At 35.7% G+C, this 17954-nt stretch overlaps 1 protein-coding gene across 1 annotated transcript in view; it reads left to right on the forward strand.

The window, feature by feature from the left end:
- Positions 1–17954, forward strand: part of HADHA (hydroxyacyl-CoA dehydrogenase trifunctional multienzyme complex subunit alpha) — a 68033-nt gene that overhangs the window by 8666 nt on the left and 41413 nt on the right. Inside the window, exons 2-7 of the mRNA XM_020983920.2 lie at positions 11572–11613; positions 11704–11774; positions 13086–13219; positions 14537–14675; positions 15596–15715; positions 17730–17832. Of these exons, the coding sequence (XP_020839579.1) occupies positions 11572–11613; positions 11704–11774; positions 13086–13219; positions 14537–14675; positions 15596–15715; positions 17730–17832 (609 nt within the window). The remainder of the gene's footprint in view (positions 1–11571; positions 11614–11703; positions 11775–13085; positions 13220–14536; positions 14676–15595; positions 15716–17729; positions 17833–17954) is intronic.

Raw genomic sequence — 17954 nt, forward strand, 5'->3', positions numbered from 1 at the left:
CAAGTGTTTGGTCTGAGGCCGGATTTTAACTCAGGTACTCCTGACTTCAGGGCTGGTATTATATCCACTGTGCCACCTAGCTGCCCCCTGTAACCACTAATATTCTAAAAGTAATGAACTCTGGAAGACTTAGTTTTGCATGACTTTGTATTTATAATGGATTTTGTATTTCTTTTTTTTCCTTTATCTTTTATTTGTTTCAATTACATGTAAAGACAATTTTTAACATTCATTTTTTTTAATTGAGTTCCAAATTTTTCTTCCCTCTCCTCCCTCCCTAAAATAGTGAGCAACTTGATATGGGTTATATATGTGCAATCATATAAAACATTTCCATATTAGTCATGTTCTGAAAGAAGAAACAGATGAAAAGGACTGTCTGTTTCCTCTTGTAACTCATTTAACTTTTCCTTTAGAAATCTGGATGCTATTCCATGTGGTACATATATGTTTAGTATTGATATTATTTCATTTATCTATGGTACCTTTTAGCAAGTTGTAATTTCCTTTCGTGTCTCTTTTAATTAGGTCTATTTTTGCTTTTGCATTTAGATCATGATTGCTACCCCTGCTTTTTTTACTTTAGCTGACGCATAATATTCTGCTCCAGCCTTTTACCTTCACTCTGTGTGTGTCACTCTGCTTCAAATGTGTTTCTTATAAACAGTGTATTCTAGGATTCTGGTTTTTAATCCACTCTGCTATCCACTTCTGTTTTGTGGGAAATACACTGTGTATTTCCCTCCATCCTGTTTTTCCCATTTATATTTCTCTCTTTCTCCCCCTCTCCCTCCTTCTCTCCCTCACCTTTAACCCTGTCCCTACTCACCAGTGTTTTGCTTCTGACCACCACTTCCCTCAATCTTCCCTCCCTTCTATCAACGCCATCTTTTTTTGTCCCCCTCCCCTCCTACTTTTCTGTAGAGTAAAATAGATTTCCATATGCAACTAAGTGTGTGTTATTCCCTCTTTGAGCCAAATCTGATGAGAGTAAGGTTCAAGCAATGCTCACCACCACCCCCTTTTTTTTCCCTCCACTGTAATGGGTCTTTTGAGTCTCTTCGTGTAATATAATTTATCTCATTCTGCCTCTCCCTTCCCTCTTCTCCCAGTGTAATCCTCTTTCTCACCCCTTAATTTTTAATATCATCCCATCAAAGTCAACTTATACCCAGACCTTTTGTCTATGTATACTCCTAACTGCGCTAATAGAGATACAGTTCTTAAGAGTTACAAGTATCATCTTCCCATGTAAGGATGTAAATAGTTTAACCTTACTGAATAACTTGTGTTTTTCCTTTCTTATTTACCTTTTTATGCTTCTCTTGAGTCTTGTATTTGAAAATCGAATTTTCTGTTTAGCTCTGGTCTTTTTATCAGGAATATTTGAAAGTCATCTATTTCATTGAATGTCCATTCCCTCCTCTTCCCCCTTCCCCCCGAAAGATTATGCTTAGTTTTGCTGTGTAGTTAGTTCTTGGTTGTAATCCTAGCTCCTTTGCCCTCTGGAATATCATTCCAAGCCCTCTGATCGTTTAAGGTAGAAGCTACTAAGTCCTGACTGTGACTCCTTGATGTATGAATTTTTTTTTTCTGGCTGTAGTATTTTCTCTTTGAACTGAGAGTTCTGGAATTAGGTTATAATATTCCTGGGAGTTTTAATTTGGGGTTTTTCTTTCAGGAGGTGATTGGTGGAATCTTTCAATTACTGTTTTACCCTCTGATTCTAGGATATCAGGGCAGTTTTCCTTGAGAATTTTTTGAAAGATGATGTTTAGGCTCTTTTTCTAATCATGGATTTCAGGTAGTCCAGTCATTCTTAAATGATCTCTCCTGGATCTGTTTTCTAGGTCAGTTGTTTTTCCAATGAGGTATTTTACATTTTCTTCTATTTTTTTCATTCTTTTTATTTTGTTTGATTAATACTTGATGTCTCATAGAGTCATTAGCTTCCACTTGCCCAATTCTAATTTTTAAATAATTTTCTTCAGTTAGCTTTTGTACCTCTCTTTTCATTTGACCAATTCTACTTTTTAAGGAGTTGTTTTCTTTTTCTTTTTTTTTTTGGTTCTTTTTCCAAGCTGTTGACTCTTTTTTCATGATTCTCTTTTATAACTCTCATTTCTTTTCCTAATCTTTCTTCAAACACCTCTCTTATTCGATTTTCAAAATCTTTCTTGAGTTCTTCTGGAACGACTTTTTGAGTCTGAGACCAATTCATATTTCTCTTTGAGGCTTCACATGTAAGTGTTTTGACATCATTGTCCTTTTCTGAGTTGGTGTTTTGATCATCCCTGTGGCCATAGTAGCCTTTTATGATCAGGGCTTTTTTGTTTGTTTTTTGCTAGTTTTCCAACCTGTTTTGTGACTTTAAAGTTGAGCTGTGCTCCTGGGGCACAGGGAGAGGAGGGGGCACTGTCGCACCTCAGCCTGCCAGGCCAGGCCACTTGCCTGTTTCTCAGGAGGCCTCACAGTGGCCCACTGTGCCACTGGCCTATTAAGCCTGGACATCGGACCTCGGTTGTTGATCTGTGCTGGGGCTAGGAGCCTTCCATGGGCTTGCCCAGACGCTGCCTGCGCTCCCTTTTGCCCAAGTGAGACAAACCTCTCTGTAGTCCTAGAAAATTGTTTCACCCTGTCATTCTGTGGGTTCTGTTGCTCCAGAATTCATTTTGAGATGTGATTTAAAATTGTTTCAAGTGAAATTAGAGGGAGTTCAAGCAACTTCTGCTTTTTTCTGTCATCTTGGCTCTGCCTCTCTGGGTTTTGTATTTCTTGCGTTCTCAGTGGAAGGGGGAGGAGGTCATAGGGGCAGGGAGAGAATTTGGAACTTAAAATTGAATATTTTTAAAAAATAATAAATATACATGTTTCTTCTGGCAAGCTTCTTGAGCGCAAGGACTGTTTCTCTTTTGTCTTTGCCTCGTCAGAGCCTATCATAATACCTAGCTATGAGAGTAGCTTAATAAAATGCTTGTTGGTTTTTTGATTGAAGCAGCTAAAGAGGTGAGGATACTCATTAGTAGACTTACAGTTGTTCTGCCAACTGCTTATGGAAGCTTATGCTAGGGTATTGGAAGTAGGGCTAAAGAGGAGAGAAGGGTGTTAAATGCTGGGATGAAATCAACAAGACTGGGTAACTTTTTTTTTTTTGCGAGGCAGTTGGGGTTAAGTGACTTGCCCAGGGTCACAAGACTGTGTAACTTATTCCATGCTAAAAGTTAGAGAGAGAGAAGAGTCAAAGATAAACCCAGGGTTTCAGACATTCAGTCCTATTATGTCTGGTTATTATCACAGAGAAATCATAAAGTCAGAAGTAGTAGTATTTGGTCAACAGATAAGCTTGATTTTGGACATGTTCAGTTTGAAGTGTCAATATTGACAAGGGAGGAAAACATGCTGATCGTGTAAAAGAACAAGATCAATACAAATTTATTTAAAAAAAAAAAGAATGCGTAACAAAATGAGAGGCTAGAACAGAATTTAATTTATATCAGGTAAATAAAAACAGGCCTTACAGGCTATCAAATATCTACTCAGGATTTCTCATGCTGATTCTGTACTCTTTGCCAGCATACTCCCCCTGCCTATGCCTCATCCCACCATTCTTTGGCAACTAACACCAGAACTCGGCTCTTTTCCCATGCTGCTCCTTGTGCAGAGAATGCTGAGGTATAGGAAAAGGAGAGGCTTGTGAGCTGTGCTGCCTATGTCAGCCAGAGAACTAAAGAAGAGAAGAAATTGGGACAGGAGACCGATGTGTATGAGATACTCCATCACACCTAAAGGAAAATGACTGGCATGTAGCTGGAACCAGTTCTTTCCCTCCACAAGAAATCTCTTGGGTAAGGGACTGAATTTGGTGAAAAGTGAATTTGACATAATGGAATGAAGCTGAGACAACTGGACCTCAGGTCCAGCCCTCCAGGGATCCACCATCAAAAGGGAAAGAGATAGAAAGTGAGCCATAGGGGGAAAATTATTAAAGATCTCAGAGAAAGAAAACTCTGTTTAAAACCTTGAGCACAAGTAGGTAAATCGCAGGGAAAATACTGACAACAGAAAGGAAGCTAACCTCTTAGACATGTAAATGAGTACAAATGTCCCTGAATAAATATTATAAAACAAAGGAAAATAAGCACTTGAAGAAGGTGGAGAACACTAGGGATGCCCAAGAAAGCACAGAGCCACAATAAGTACCTTAGAAACTTTAATTCAGTTAACAGTACACAAACTAAAGAAGGAATAAATAAGTATGAGCACCATGAATCAAAGAATAAATGGTTCAAGAGAGAAATAAGAATTTTGAGAGTAGAATTTGTGGTCTACATAGCAGAATAGAAAATTTTAAATTGACAGGAGTCTCTTCAAGAAACAAAAGAGGGAATAACTGATTAGTAGTACAAATACTCATAAATAAAGGACAGTCTGAAGAAGAAGAAAAGTAAAAAGCAATTACTTTTTAAATTTTTAAAAATTTTTTTTAGGCAGTTGGGGTTAAGTGAGTTGCCCAGGGTCACACAGCTAGTAAGTGTCAAGTGTTTGGTCTGAGGCCGGATTTGAACTCAGGTCCTCCTGACTTCAGGACTGGTGCTCTATCCACTGCGCCACCTAGCTGCCCAGCAATTACTCTTTTAAAATATTAAATTAAATTTTAAAAATTAAAAGAACACATGATTTCAAAGCAAGTAAAACATACTGTTCTGAAGCAGATTCATAGAGGCAACTTAAAGCATAAATAAATAGTAATTTATTAAATAATAATTAAATTATTTAAGTTAAATAGCAAAAATGTTTAGAAAACTAGAAAAAGAAAGACATGAATAATAGGGTTAAAAACAAAATAATAACAGAAGTACCATTTGATAGATTTCTTTCTAAGAACACACAAGAAGAAAAGGGTGAAAGTGGAACTTACACAGAAGTAATAGTGAAAGAATGTGCTTCCAACCTGATTAAAAAGAAAAGGGCAGAAAATGAAATTAAAAAAATATAAACAATAAGATGAAATCACAACAAAACCAGAAAAAAATAATTATTAGAACCTTTTTTGCACAGCTTTAGGCTAATAACGTTGAGAATAGAAAAGAGAGAAATATCTTCAAAAGTATAAAATACCTCAAAATAACAGAAGAACAAAAGATTTTAAGTAGCTCAGTTTCAAGTGTAATGAATTCCCAAGAGAATTCTATCCTACTTTTAATGAAAGTTACTACCAGTATTACACAAAATGTTCTCAGAAATTGAGAAAGTACACTTTACCAGATTCTTTTGAGACTAATAAAGTCCTAATACCTAACCAGGAAGGATAAAGCAAAGAACTAGAACTATAAACCTTTATTATTAATGAATATCAATTAAAAAATATTGGACCACAATTCATACAAGAAATTACTCATTATAATCAAGTTGGATTTATACCAAGGTTGTAAGGATGTTTCAACATTAGGAAAATAGTATAATCATTAGAAACAAAAGCATCCCAAACCACATTATTATTTCATTAGATGTGGGAAAAGCCTTTGACAAAGTGCAACATTCATTTATACTTTAAAAAAAAAACCAAAGCAACCTACAAAATACAGGCATGGAGGAGCCCTTTTTAATATCATAAAAAGTTTTTATCAGACACCAAAAGGAAATATCATATGCATTGGAGATAGACTAGAAACTTTCCCAGTAAATACAGGAGTAAAGGAAGAATGTCCATTTGTCCTACTGCTACTTGACATATTTGTGGACATTCTAGCGATAGCAGTAAGACAAGAAAAAAATCAAAGGAGTAAAGCTAAGCAAAGAGGAGCTAAAACTATCCCTTTTTGCTGATGAAATGATAGTTGAGAAAATCCTAGAGTAGGGGTGGAAAACCATAGTCTCAAGTCCACAAGTTCCCCACTCCTGTTGTACGGAATCAGCAAAGATAATAATTGAGGCAATTAGTGGTCTCCACAGAATTGAAGGCTACAAAATAAATCCATAAAAATCAACAGCATTTCTATATAACAATCCAAGAGGCAATGATAGAAAGGGGACTCTTATTTCAAATAACTACAAAACACATAAAATATTCAGGGATGAAGCTACCAGAGCACACTAAATTTTTTTATACATTAAATTATAAAATGTCCCTTAAAAAAATAAAAAACTTATTAACTACAAGAATATTAGCGCTCTTTCTTGTGTCATGCACATATACTAAAAATGTCAACACTACAAAAGTTAATTTTTAGGTTTAGCTGTGAAAGACATTTTACAGAACAATTAAAATTTAAACAGAATTAATTTGAGAAAATAACTCCCTTTTTGATAGTTGATGTGAAAACTGGAAAGCAGTTTGGCGGTTGGCTTAGGACCAACATCTTACACCATATTCTATGATAAATTCTAAATGGATACATGACTTTAATAATAAAGATCAAACCATTAGGAAAAATTAGATGAGAAACATATAATATACTTTTCACAAACTATGAGGAGATATATTCTTAACCAAATGAAGTAGAGGCAATTACAAAAGGTAAAGTAGATAACTTTGATTACATGGAATTGAAAAGCTACACAACAAAATTAAGTGGCTAGCATGAGACAGGAATCAGTCCAATAGGAAAAAAATTTTACATCGTAATTATCAGATGAGAGTGTAGCATCAAGGATACTAGCAGATACATGTAAAACCGAAAGGCCTTCCCTGATAGAGAAGTGGTCCAAGGATGTGAACAAACAGTTCCCAAAAGAACTATAAACTGTTAAGAGTTGTGTGAAAAATGTTCAAAATCACTGATAAGAGAAATTTAAATCTAAACAACACAGAAATTGTACTTGGCACCCTGAAAATTGACAAAGATAATAAAAGTTTAAAATAGTCAATGTTAAAAGGGTTGTGGGCACACTGGTACATTGTTAGTGAAGCAGTGAATCAATATAACCATTTTGAAAGACAATTTGGAATTATATAAAATTACTAAAATGTCCATATCCTTTGACTCAGAGATTAAGCTATTAGGCTTTCTACCCTAATGAGGTCTCCAATAAGAAGACTCCATAAACACCAAAATAGAGCAGCACTTTTTTATGGTAGCAAAGAATTGGAAACAGTAAGTTCCCATCAGTTAGAGAGGGCTGAACAAATTGTGGTATGTGTACATAGTAGAATATTACCATTCTATAAGAAACGAAGAATATGATGAATGTAGAGAAGCATGGAAAAATTTTCATAATCTGATGCAGTGTGATGTAAGTAGAGCCAAGAAGACAATATCAGAATGATTACAGTGAAATAAGTGGAAAAGACAATCACAAATCTATCAAAAGTGAATTTTGCAAAATTGTAAAGAGCAAGTGTGACTCCAGAGAAGAGATATGAGAAGATACCTCATTCCATTTCTTTGCAAAGGGATAAGGTACCCAGATGTGGTGAATTACATATGTTTTCATACTTTTTCATTGTATTAATTGGTTTGGATTTTTTTATCTTTTCCCCCTTTTCTTATTTCTTCTTTAAAAATGTTGCTTATTATATGAGCTGGTTTCCTGGTAGGGAAAGGGGGAAGAGATGCTGAAAGAAATTCTGGTGATGTAAAAAGTGAAAAATGAGCCAAATTTTATTTTAAAAAATTAAATGTCTTGGCTTCAGGGAAACAGGCATGCTCTTACATTGTTGGTAGAATTATAGATTGGTATGTGCTTTTGGAGAACAGACTAGCATTTATTGAAAGTCACAGAAATGATTATTCTCCTTAATCCAACAACCCTAGGTCTGAGAATATTCCCTAAAGATAATATTTAAAGACAGGAAGGGTAGACAACATAAAATACTTAGAAGTCTACCTGCCAAGATAAACTGAGGAACTATATGAACACAATTACAACACATTTCACACAAATAGTCGGATGTAAACAATTGGAAAAATATTTATTGCTCATGGGTAGATTGAGCCAATAATAATAAAAATGCCAATTCTACCTAAATTATTATACTTATTCAATGTCATCCCAGTCAAACTACCAAAAAAGTTTTTTATAGCACTAGAAAAAATAACAATTCATCTGTAAGAACAAAAGATGAAGAATATCAAGGAAATCATTGGGGGGAAAATGTGAAGGAAGGTGGCCTAACTGTACCAGATCTCAAACTGTATTATAAAGTGGTAATGAAAAACAATCACACTAAGAAATAGAGTGGTGGATCAGTGGAACAGATTATGTTATTACATAATCTGTATACATGCATAGTAGTAAATGACCATAGTAATTTAGTGTTTGATAAACCCAAAGATCCAACCTTTTGGGAAAAGAACTCACCATTTGGATAATGTTAGAAAAGATGTGGGAAAATTGGAAAACTAACGTATTGCTGGTGGAGTTGTGAATTGATCCAACCATTCTGGAGAGCAATTTGGAATTATGCCCATGGGGCTATAAAACTGCAGAACATTTGATCCAGCAATAGTGCTTCTAGTGCTATATCCCAAAAAGATCATAAGAAGAGGGAAAAGGACCCACATGTACAAAAATATTTATAGCAGCTCTTTTTGTGATACCGTAAGCAAATTAGGGGGCATGGAATAGTTTACCTGTCAGATCTATAGATAAGGGAAGAAATGAGGACCAAACGAGATAGAGAGCATTACAAAATGCAAAATGGATAATTTTGATTGTATTAAAAAGGTTCTGCACAAACAAAACTAATGCAACCAAAATCAGAAGGAAAACAGAAAGCTGGGGGAAAATTTTATACCGAGTATCTCTCATAAAGAGAACTGAGTCAGATTATAAAAATACAAATCATTCTCCAATGAACAGGCAGTTTTCAGATGAAGAAATCAAAGCTATCCATAGTCATGTGAAAAAAAATGCTCTACGTCACTGATTAGAGAAATACAAATTAAAATAACTCTAAGGCACTACCCTCATACCTAGCAGATTGGCTAATATGACAGAAAAGGAAGATGACAAATGTTGGAGGGAATGTGGGAAGATTGGGACGGACATCAGTGCACTGTTGGAGTTACGAACTGATCCAACCATTCAGGAGAGCAATTTCCAGCTATGCCCAAAGGGCTGTAAAACTGCATACACTTTGATCCAGCAATCCCGCTACTAGGTCTGTATCACAAAGAGATCCAAAAAAGGGAGGGGGAGAAGGACCTATTTGCACATAAGTATTTGTAGCAGTTCTTTTTGTGGTAGCAAAGAATTAGAAATTGAAGGGAGGCCCAACAGTTGGGAAATGGCTGAACAAGTTGTGGTGTATGATTGTAATGGAATACTACTGTGCTATAAGAAATTATGAGTAGGATGCTTTCAGAAAAACCTGGAAGGACTTACATGAACTGATGCAGAGTGAAGTGAGCAGAACCAAGAGAACATTATACACAGGCACAACAACATTGTATGATGAAGGATTGTGAATGACTTCACTGTTCTCAGCAATGCAGTGATCCAAGAAAATTCCAAAGGATTCATGATGAAAAATGCTTTCTACTGCCAGAGAAAGAACTGATGGAGTCTGAATGCAGACCAAAGCATACTGTTTTTCACTTTTTTTTTTGTTCAAGTTTTCTTCCACACACTTACTAATATGGAAATGCTTTACATTATTGCACATGTACAACCAATATCAGATTGCTTGCCAGAGGAGGAGAGGGAGGTGGAGAATTTGGAGCTCAAATTTAAAAAAAATTTTTCAATATTTATTTTGTTTTCAACATTCACTCCATAAACTTTTGAGTTTTAAATTTTTCTCCCCCTCTCTCCCTTCTTTTCTCCCCAAGACGGCATGCAGTCTGATATAGGCTCTACATATATATCCTGTGAAATATATTTTCACATTAGTCATGTTGTAAAGAAGAATTAGAACCAATAGGAGGAACCACAAGAAAGAAGAAACAAAACAGAAGGGAAAAAAAGAGCAACTAGTGTGCTTCAGTCTGCATTCAAACGCCATAGTTTTCTCTAAATGTGGATAGCATTTTCCATCATGAGCCTTTTGGAGATGTCTTAGATTGCATTGCTGAGAAGAGCTAAGTCTATCAAAGTTAGTCATTGCACAATGTTGCTGTTACTGTGTACAATATTCTCCTCGTTCTGTTCACTTCACTCGGCATCAGTCCATACAAGTCTTTCCAGGTTTTTCTGAAGTCTGCCTGCTCATCATTTCTTATAGCACAATAGTATTCCATTATATTCATATACCACAACCTGTTCAGCCATTCCCCAATTGATGGACATCCCCTCAATTTCCAATTCTTTGCCACCACAAAAAGAGCTGCCATGAATATTTTTTGTACATGTGGGTCCTTTTCCCATTCTTGTGATCTCTTTGGGATACAGCCTTAGAAGTGTTATTGCTGGGTCAAAGGGTATGCACATTTTTATAGCCCTATGGGCATAGTTCCAAATTGTTGTCCAAAATAGTTGCATCAATTCACAACTCCACCAACAATATATTAATGTTCCAGTTTTCCTGCATCTTCTCCAACATTTATCATTTTCCTGTTTGGTCATGTTAGCCAACCTGATAGGTGTGATGTGGTATCTCAGAGTTGTTTTGATTAGCATTTCTCTAATCAGTAGTGATTTAGAGCATTTTTTCATATGACTGTATTTCTTCATCTGAAAACTGCCTGCTCATATCCTTTGACCATTTATCAATTGGGGAATGACTTGTATTCTTATAAATTTGACTTAGTTCTCTATAGAACTCAAAATTTTTTTAAAAGAATGTTGAAAATTGTTTTTACGTGTAATTGGGGGAAAAATATTTTTAAAAAGATAGAAAGGACCCATGTTTACAAAAATATTCATAGCTGCTATATTCATAATAGCAAAAAAACTAGAAACTATGTATTCCATTAATTGGAAAAATAGTTCAGTGATGATGATATGTTAACATCATGGAATGTTATACTATTATTAAAACAGCAGGCGAGAAGAATAGAAGGATATATGGGGAGTGATGTAAAACAAAGTCAAAAGAAGTCACATTGACCACAACCATATTTATACAAAATTATATAAGTACAGAGAACAGAATGAAGTACTGAAAAAATTGTTGTTAGTGTTTTGTAAAAATTGATGTTATTTTCACATCATTTCAATTTTAATATCTTATTTGAGGATTTATGCTACTTTGAATATTTGGGTATTTGAAAATAATAAACTATTTACAGTAAAACAAATTTTGAGGAATAAAATGTTTTGTTTAATTGTAGCCATATTGCTGTTTGAGATAATCTTTCACATCTCATCAATAGATGAACACATGACTTGGGCATAGTTGTGAGAGATTTTTTTGCTGTTGTGAGATTATAGGTTCGGGACCAAACTGATCGATAACAAAAGATTAACATATTCATTTCAGCTGCCAAGTCATCAGATTTGCCAGTGGATACAGCTCTGAGAAAACTTAATATAAAATTAGATTTGATGTACCTTCTGTCTACATTGTACTTTCTATCTGTGTACCTTTGATCTACCGTCTAGCTATCTGTAAACCCAGAAATTTTTCTCTTGAGTTTTTCAAAGGGTTTCATTTTGATTTTTTGTTTTTGTTGTTGTTGTTCTCAATAGGTTATACCTGCCGCAATTTTGCCCAGTCCTCTGCTTTGTTATGTAAGTTTATAGCCTTGATTGAAATACTTCACATTTTTAATTAGTTTAGTAACAATATTGTTTGCAAATAAATCTTCCATTTGCTTTTAGCCAGAACCCATGTCAACTATGCAGTCAAAGGAGATGTGGCAGTTGTGCGAATTAACTCACCTAATTCAAAGGTATTTATTTAATTTGTTGTTTTAAGAATTCTGTGCTTTTCATCATTTATGGCATTTTTAAAAATTGCTCTGGGCTTATATACTGTAAAGAAGTGTCTCAGAAAATAATCCATGCTCTGATAGTAATTAGATATCATAACAAATAGACTCTTAATCTTGAAGGTTAACCTGGCTTTTGACAGGTTGCCCAAGGAGAGCAAAGAGTCAGAAGCAGAAATCCTGTCTTTGCATTCCTTCCACCTGACTTTAAGTGTCAGTTTAATTTCAAGGATACCGAAGACCAGCCTTCTGGTACAAAGGAGAAGAGTAAAATGAATTGTTTTTAGTTTGAATTCGCTGAAAATATTTACCATCCCTTCCCAGGAAGGATGATTGAAAGAAATTGAAAGCAGATTATTTTCCTAAAGATGTCTTATAGTTAGAAATATTATAGTTTTGACATAAATTATCATTTGTACTAATCAGGTTGGGTTAAATGTGCTTAGCCCTTGTATATTTCAAAAGACCACAGCTACACATTGTAGCTTCTCTGTTAGGTGTTGTTTTCTGCTAACTAGAACTCTCCCTTCCCCCCCCCCAAACTCCAGCAAAGCATGTTGCATTAATTTAGCCTTCTACAAAGGATAGCTGATTCAAATGCTTAATATTTCTGAAATTTAGTAGCTTCCTAGGCAATGCAAGATACTGAACAAGGCAGTTGATATATGCAATAGAGTAAAGCAATAGTTACCCTCTAATTTTCAATTTCCCACAATTTGCCTTGTTCTTTTTGGCCTTAGAATATATATTGATTCCTCCTCCCTCATGGACCAAGCTCTTTGAATATAATCCTCAATTCCTTCTTTGGGTATTCTAATTTTTAAAGAGAGAGAGAAAGAGCTAATAATTTGCTTTTTAGGAAAAATGCATAAACTAAAGCAGAAAGCTTTTTGATTTTATATATAAGCAGTGTGTTTAGAGAGAAAGTGTGCTCTTTCCTTTTTCCAAGGCGTGGTGGTTTTTTCCTTTGTCTCTCCTGTCATCGAAATGTTATCTCATTTTGAATTAAAACTTGATCTCGTTAGATCTGAGGCATCTGTAATGTAATGGAAATTATATTGGAATTGGAATCAAAAGACAGTCTGTTACTGTAGTGGAATTTGTCATCATAGACAGATCACTTACCCTTTCTGGGCTTATTTCCTCATCTGTTTAAAGAAATGGAGATAATAAACCTACATTATCTACCTCATGGTTGTAATAATCAGAAAATATTATATAAATGCTGGCTATTTATTATTGTTATTCTTACTTGTTATTATTACTTGACAGGTAAACACTTTGAATAAAGAGTTGCACTCAGATTTTGAACAAGTGATGAATGAAATATGGGCTAGTGATACAATCAAAAGTGCAGTCATTATCTCTACAAAGCCAGGTTGCTTTATTGCTGGTGCTGATGTCAAGTAAGTGTGTCATTTTAGCTAGTGAAGTGTGGAGGGGGGTGTGGGTGTGTATGAGAGAGTATATAGGTGTTGTTGTCCAAAACAAAATAGAGGGAAAACCTGATTCTCTTTTAAAATAAATTTTTATTTATATCTTGATTTCACATCATTCATGTTTCCCTTAATACAAGAAGTTCCCTCCCATTCCCAGAGAACAATTCCTCATAACATGGAATAAAGACTACTCAACTCAAATGGATCTATGATTTAATTAATTGGGGAGTTCCCTCCGATGATACAGATTGCTGCAATCCATCCATGCCTAACCATCCTGCACAATTCTTGCCAATATTCTCCTATAAGTTGGCATTCAAGGGTCTGCCCAGCTATGAATCTTCCTCATTTAGAGGCCTTCCTTTTTTTCTCCTGACATTGTGAGAATACCAGTATAATACTGTGACTGTCTACCTGTCACCTCTTCCTCTTTCCCTGTAACCCACCTATCTTCTCTTCCTAACATACAGTTCCTTGACGACAACTTTTATTCTTGTTCTTCAGAGTTCCTCATTTTTCATCTGTTGTAGTCTGCTTACAACCATGAAACAGAAAAGTAACAAAGAATTTAAAAGAGGGAGAAAAACAGTTCAGCAAAGCAAACCAACACATGAAAAGTTTGCCATGCAAAATGTTCTATTCTCATAGTCCCTCACCTCTACAAAGGCGAGGAGGTGCATTAAATGTGCACATTAAATGTGTCTCTTCTTTGGACCCAAATTTGGTCATTATAATTTCAGAGTGTTTAGTTTCAGTTATTTTGTTCTTGTTCTTTCCATTTATATTGTTGTCATTATTGTTGTTTTCCTCATTCCACTTATTTCACTTTACATCGGTTCATATAAGTTTTCCCATGCTTCTCTATGTTATTCATATTCATTGTTTTTAATAGCACAGTAATATTCCATTAAATTTATGTATCACAATTTATTTAGCCATCACCCTGTTGGCACCAGCTTTGTACCAATTCTTTGTTACTACAAAAAGTGCTACTATAAATATTTTGGTAACTATGGATATTTCTGTCTTTGACATCTTCAGGATAGTTGTTGGATATCTGGGTCGAAAGGCATCAACATTTTGTTTTCTTAGTATTCAAAATTGTTTTCCAGAATGCAGTGTATTAGCGGGCCCATCCTTCTAAAGCCTTCCAGTGTTCATTCCCATTTTTTGTCATCTTGAGCAAATAAGTTGTGGTATGATGTAGGGGTGGTATACATTAATGAAAATAAAACCAATAGAGGAGGCAGTAGTTTTATTTTTATACTTTCTTGTACGCTACAGCATGATAGCTGCTTGCAAGACTGCTGAGGAGGTAACTCAGTTATCACAAGAGGGACAACAAATGTTTCAGAAACTTGAGAAGTCTCCAAAGCCTGTTGTGGCTGCCATCAGTGGGTCCTGCCTGGGAGGAGGACTTGAGGTACAATTTTATACCAAAGTTACTAAAACTTTATAAAACAGTGGAGGGAGGATGAGACCTATTGGCAGCATATACTTAGAGTAGCTAATGGATTCGAAGAAGTTGCAACCATTTAAAAATATCTACTTAGTCTTTAAATGTACAGATAATGGGACAGCTAAATGGGGAGAGAGAATCTCTTGCTTGTTCAGTTTTTACAGAGGTTCTGGCCTCAGCTTTGCCACTAGTTCACTGTGTAACTTTGGACAAATCATTTAAACTCTTTGGGCTTTGGTTTTTTCATTAGTAAAATAAGAGGATTGGGCTAGATTATCTCTTAAGATCCCTTGCAGCCCTAAAATTCTATAATGAATTCTATGACCACTTACTCTGTGTTTAGTATTATCCTTAGTTAGGGATATAGAGATATGACGTTTTACCTTAAAGAGCTTACTATTTAGTTGAAACAAGCTACATAAAGAACAATATAAGGAATTGTATGATTAAGTGACATGTGACTAGTACATATAGTAAATACTCATGAATTAAGGGGAGAGTCCACTACGGGCTGGAGTAGAAAGGAATAATTAATGATTGAATAAATAAGGCTTACATTTGTCCTTGAAGATGGGATCTGGCTACCCACAAAAGAATAAATAGGGTATTCCAGGCAGGCGGCATAGCATGGGCAAAAGCAGGAATGAGCAAGATTTAAGCAATGGGTAACCCTGCATATATAATAATTTCTAGTAGAGGTATCATATAGTGAATAATGTAGGAGATATAGTGGATTTGAAAACTATTTTAGAAAGCCTTGAATACCAGGCTAAAGAACTTAGACTTGGTTATGTTGGCATGTTCCTGCCTCAAGGAGTTTTGAGAGCCCCACCTATTTTGACTGTTGACATATTTTCTAACTCCTTTCTTCTCTGTATTTGAAGCTTGCCATTGCGTGTCAATTCAGAATAGCAACAAAAGACAAAAAGACAGTATTGGCGTCCCCTGAAGTGTTACTGGGATTATTGCCAGGAGCAGGGGGCACTCAAAGGCTCCCAAAGATGGTAAGCTAAGATTCTTACAAACCATACTCATATGCAAGAGAAGCTATGTGCCTATCTGGCATTTTATGCTTTAGCTTCCCCCTGTGTAGAAGTCATGTTCTGAGAGAAAACTTTGAAGTTTAAAGCTTCCCTGGGTATATATGGATGAATTATTCCTAGTCAGGTCTAATCTATTGTTCTCTTAACTGCATTTTATACTATTGTTACTTAACTCAATCTTAAGATATGATTTTATTATAAAAATTCTGTCTCTAAGTTTAGTCTAACTGCCATGTTCTATAGATTGTTTAAAACCTGGGTCATTGGTGGGGAGCTGCAGAGTGGGCCTGGTGGTAAATGTTCCCATCTGGGAATCATCCCCTAAGGAGTACAAATACCGCAGCAGGTAGCAACTGGAAAAGAGGCCTAGTGTCAGGAAGCCCAAGCTATTGTGGGAGTCTTATAGATAAGAGAGTGACTGAGACCACGTTCCAAAATATTAGAGTTGGGTATTTAAATGGGGCTGATCTATGAGCATTCTGATATAATGCTATCATGGTGTCCACTAACATGGAGAGTGATAAATTAGCAATCAGAAATTGTATTACTTCCATACCAAAGGGATACATTTCAGTCAAGTGGGCTATAAACTGGAGTTTGATGACTTCGATTGACACCTTTTGTTTTTACCCTACAGTCCTAATAAATGTCCTCCTGAAACTCTGCCTTATGACAACCAAAACAAAAAAGCAGAATAAAGTGACTGCATGTGATAGCACATACAGCATTCCATACCATACTTGTAGTGCTTCCCCTCTCTACCAAGAGCACTGAAATGTATTTCATCATCTTTTCTCTGAGAGGTTTGACATTACAATCAATCAGATCTCAATAACTTTTTAGTGTCATTTTTTGTGTACATTATTGTAGTGGCAGGTTAAATTTTTGTATATTAAATAATACTTTCCAACAGGGAGCATTCCTGTGGTATCCCCTATACAGATCTCTGGTCTAGAACACGCTAGTGATTTTTATCTTATTTCAGTTTTCCAGGCCACTATCTGATCTTCCAGAATGTTCCCCATTGGGAATCATCATAGCACGGCCATATATTTAGAACTAGAAGGGACTCGGCTTGGAAATTTCAGGCTCACAAGTTGATAAAACAGAGAACTGAATTCCCATTGCTAATGTTCTAGGCAATATTTTAGATTAGTTCCCAATCTGTTGATGTCATAATTCTGAAATTCCATTTGTTGACTTACTGTGTTTTAAATTAAGAGTTGAAAAAAGTAGTTTGCTCCAATTAGTGCCCCCAGAAGAACTTAAAAATTTAACCACTTGTCAATATAACATAGGTTGAATACAATGGAAAAGGTTTTTTCCACATTGTTGAAGCATATATTCTTTCTGATAATAGGCATTTAACTACAAAAATAGTCTTCATTATTTAGTTGTGTTTATCTTTTTTATAGTAGGGCAGCTAGGTGGTGCAGTGGATAAAGTGCTAGGCCTGAAGTCAGGGATTCATCTTCTGAGTTCATATTGGGCCTCAGACACTTACTAGGTGTGTGTGACCCTGGACAAGTCACTTAACCCTGTTTCTTCATCTGTAAAATGAGCTGGAGAAGGAAATGTTAAACCTCTCCAGTATCTTTGCCGAGAAAATGACTGGGTAACAAGTCATGGCCGACTCATGACCCCACTAAACTCGGCCTCCTTTCCAGTTGCTACCTGCTGCGGGATTTTTACTCCTTAGGGGATGATTCTCAGATGGGAACATTTACCACCAGGCCTACTCTGTAGCTCCCCAGACACAACTGAAATGGATGAACAACAACCTTTTAATAGTATGGTGCCATGTAGACTATTGGGAAGCAACTGATGTGTCAAAATAATGTATTAAAAAATTGAGACAATATAGTATTTTCTACTCTGTAAGCAATATAAAATCCAGCTTGATTAAATGACAGGCAGCAGTTTCTTTTTCAGGATATAATATAGACATTGCTTGCCTATGCTCCCTGACTCTTAGGTTGGGATTCCTGCTGCCTTTGACATGATGCTGACTGGTAGAAATATTCATGCAGACAGAGCGAAGAAAATGGGTCTGGTTGACCAGTTGGTGGAGCCTCTAGGTAAGAATTCAGAATATCCCAAAGATGTACTTTATGTGCTTAATTGTCAGGCAAGCCTAGGAGTAAGACCTCTGTTAGTTTTCTCTGACCCAGGGAATCCTGCCTTTTGTTAATAGTATGTG

The sequence above is a fragment of the Phascolarctos cinereus genome, unplaced genomic scaffold, assembly GCF_003287225.1.
Source record: "Phascolarctos cinereus isolate Bilbo 61053 unplaced genomic scaffold, phaCin_HiC Scaffold_2;HRSCAF=192, whole genome shotgun sequence".
Taxonomy (NCBI): Eukaryota; Metazoa; Chordata; class Mammalia; order Diprotodontia; family Phascolarctidae; genus Phascolarctos; species Phascolarctos cinereus.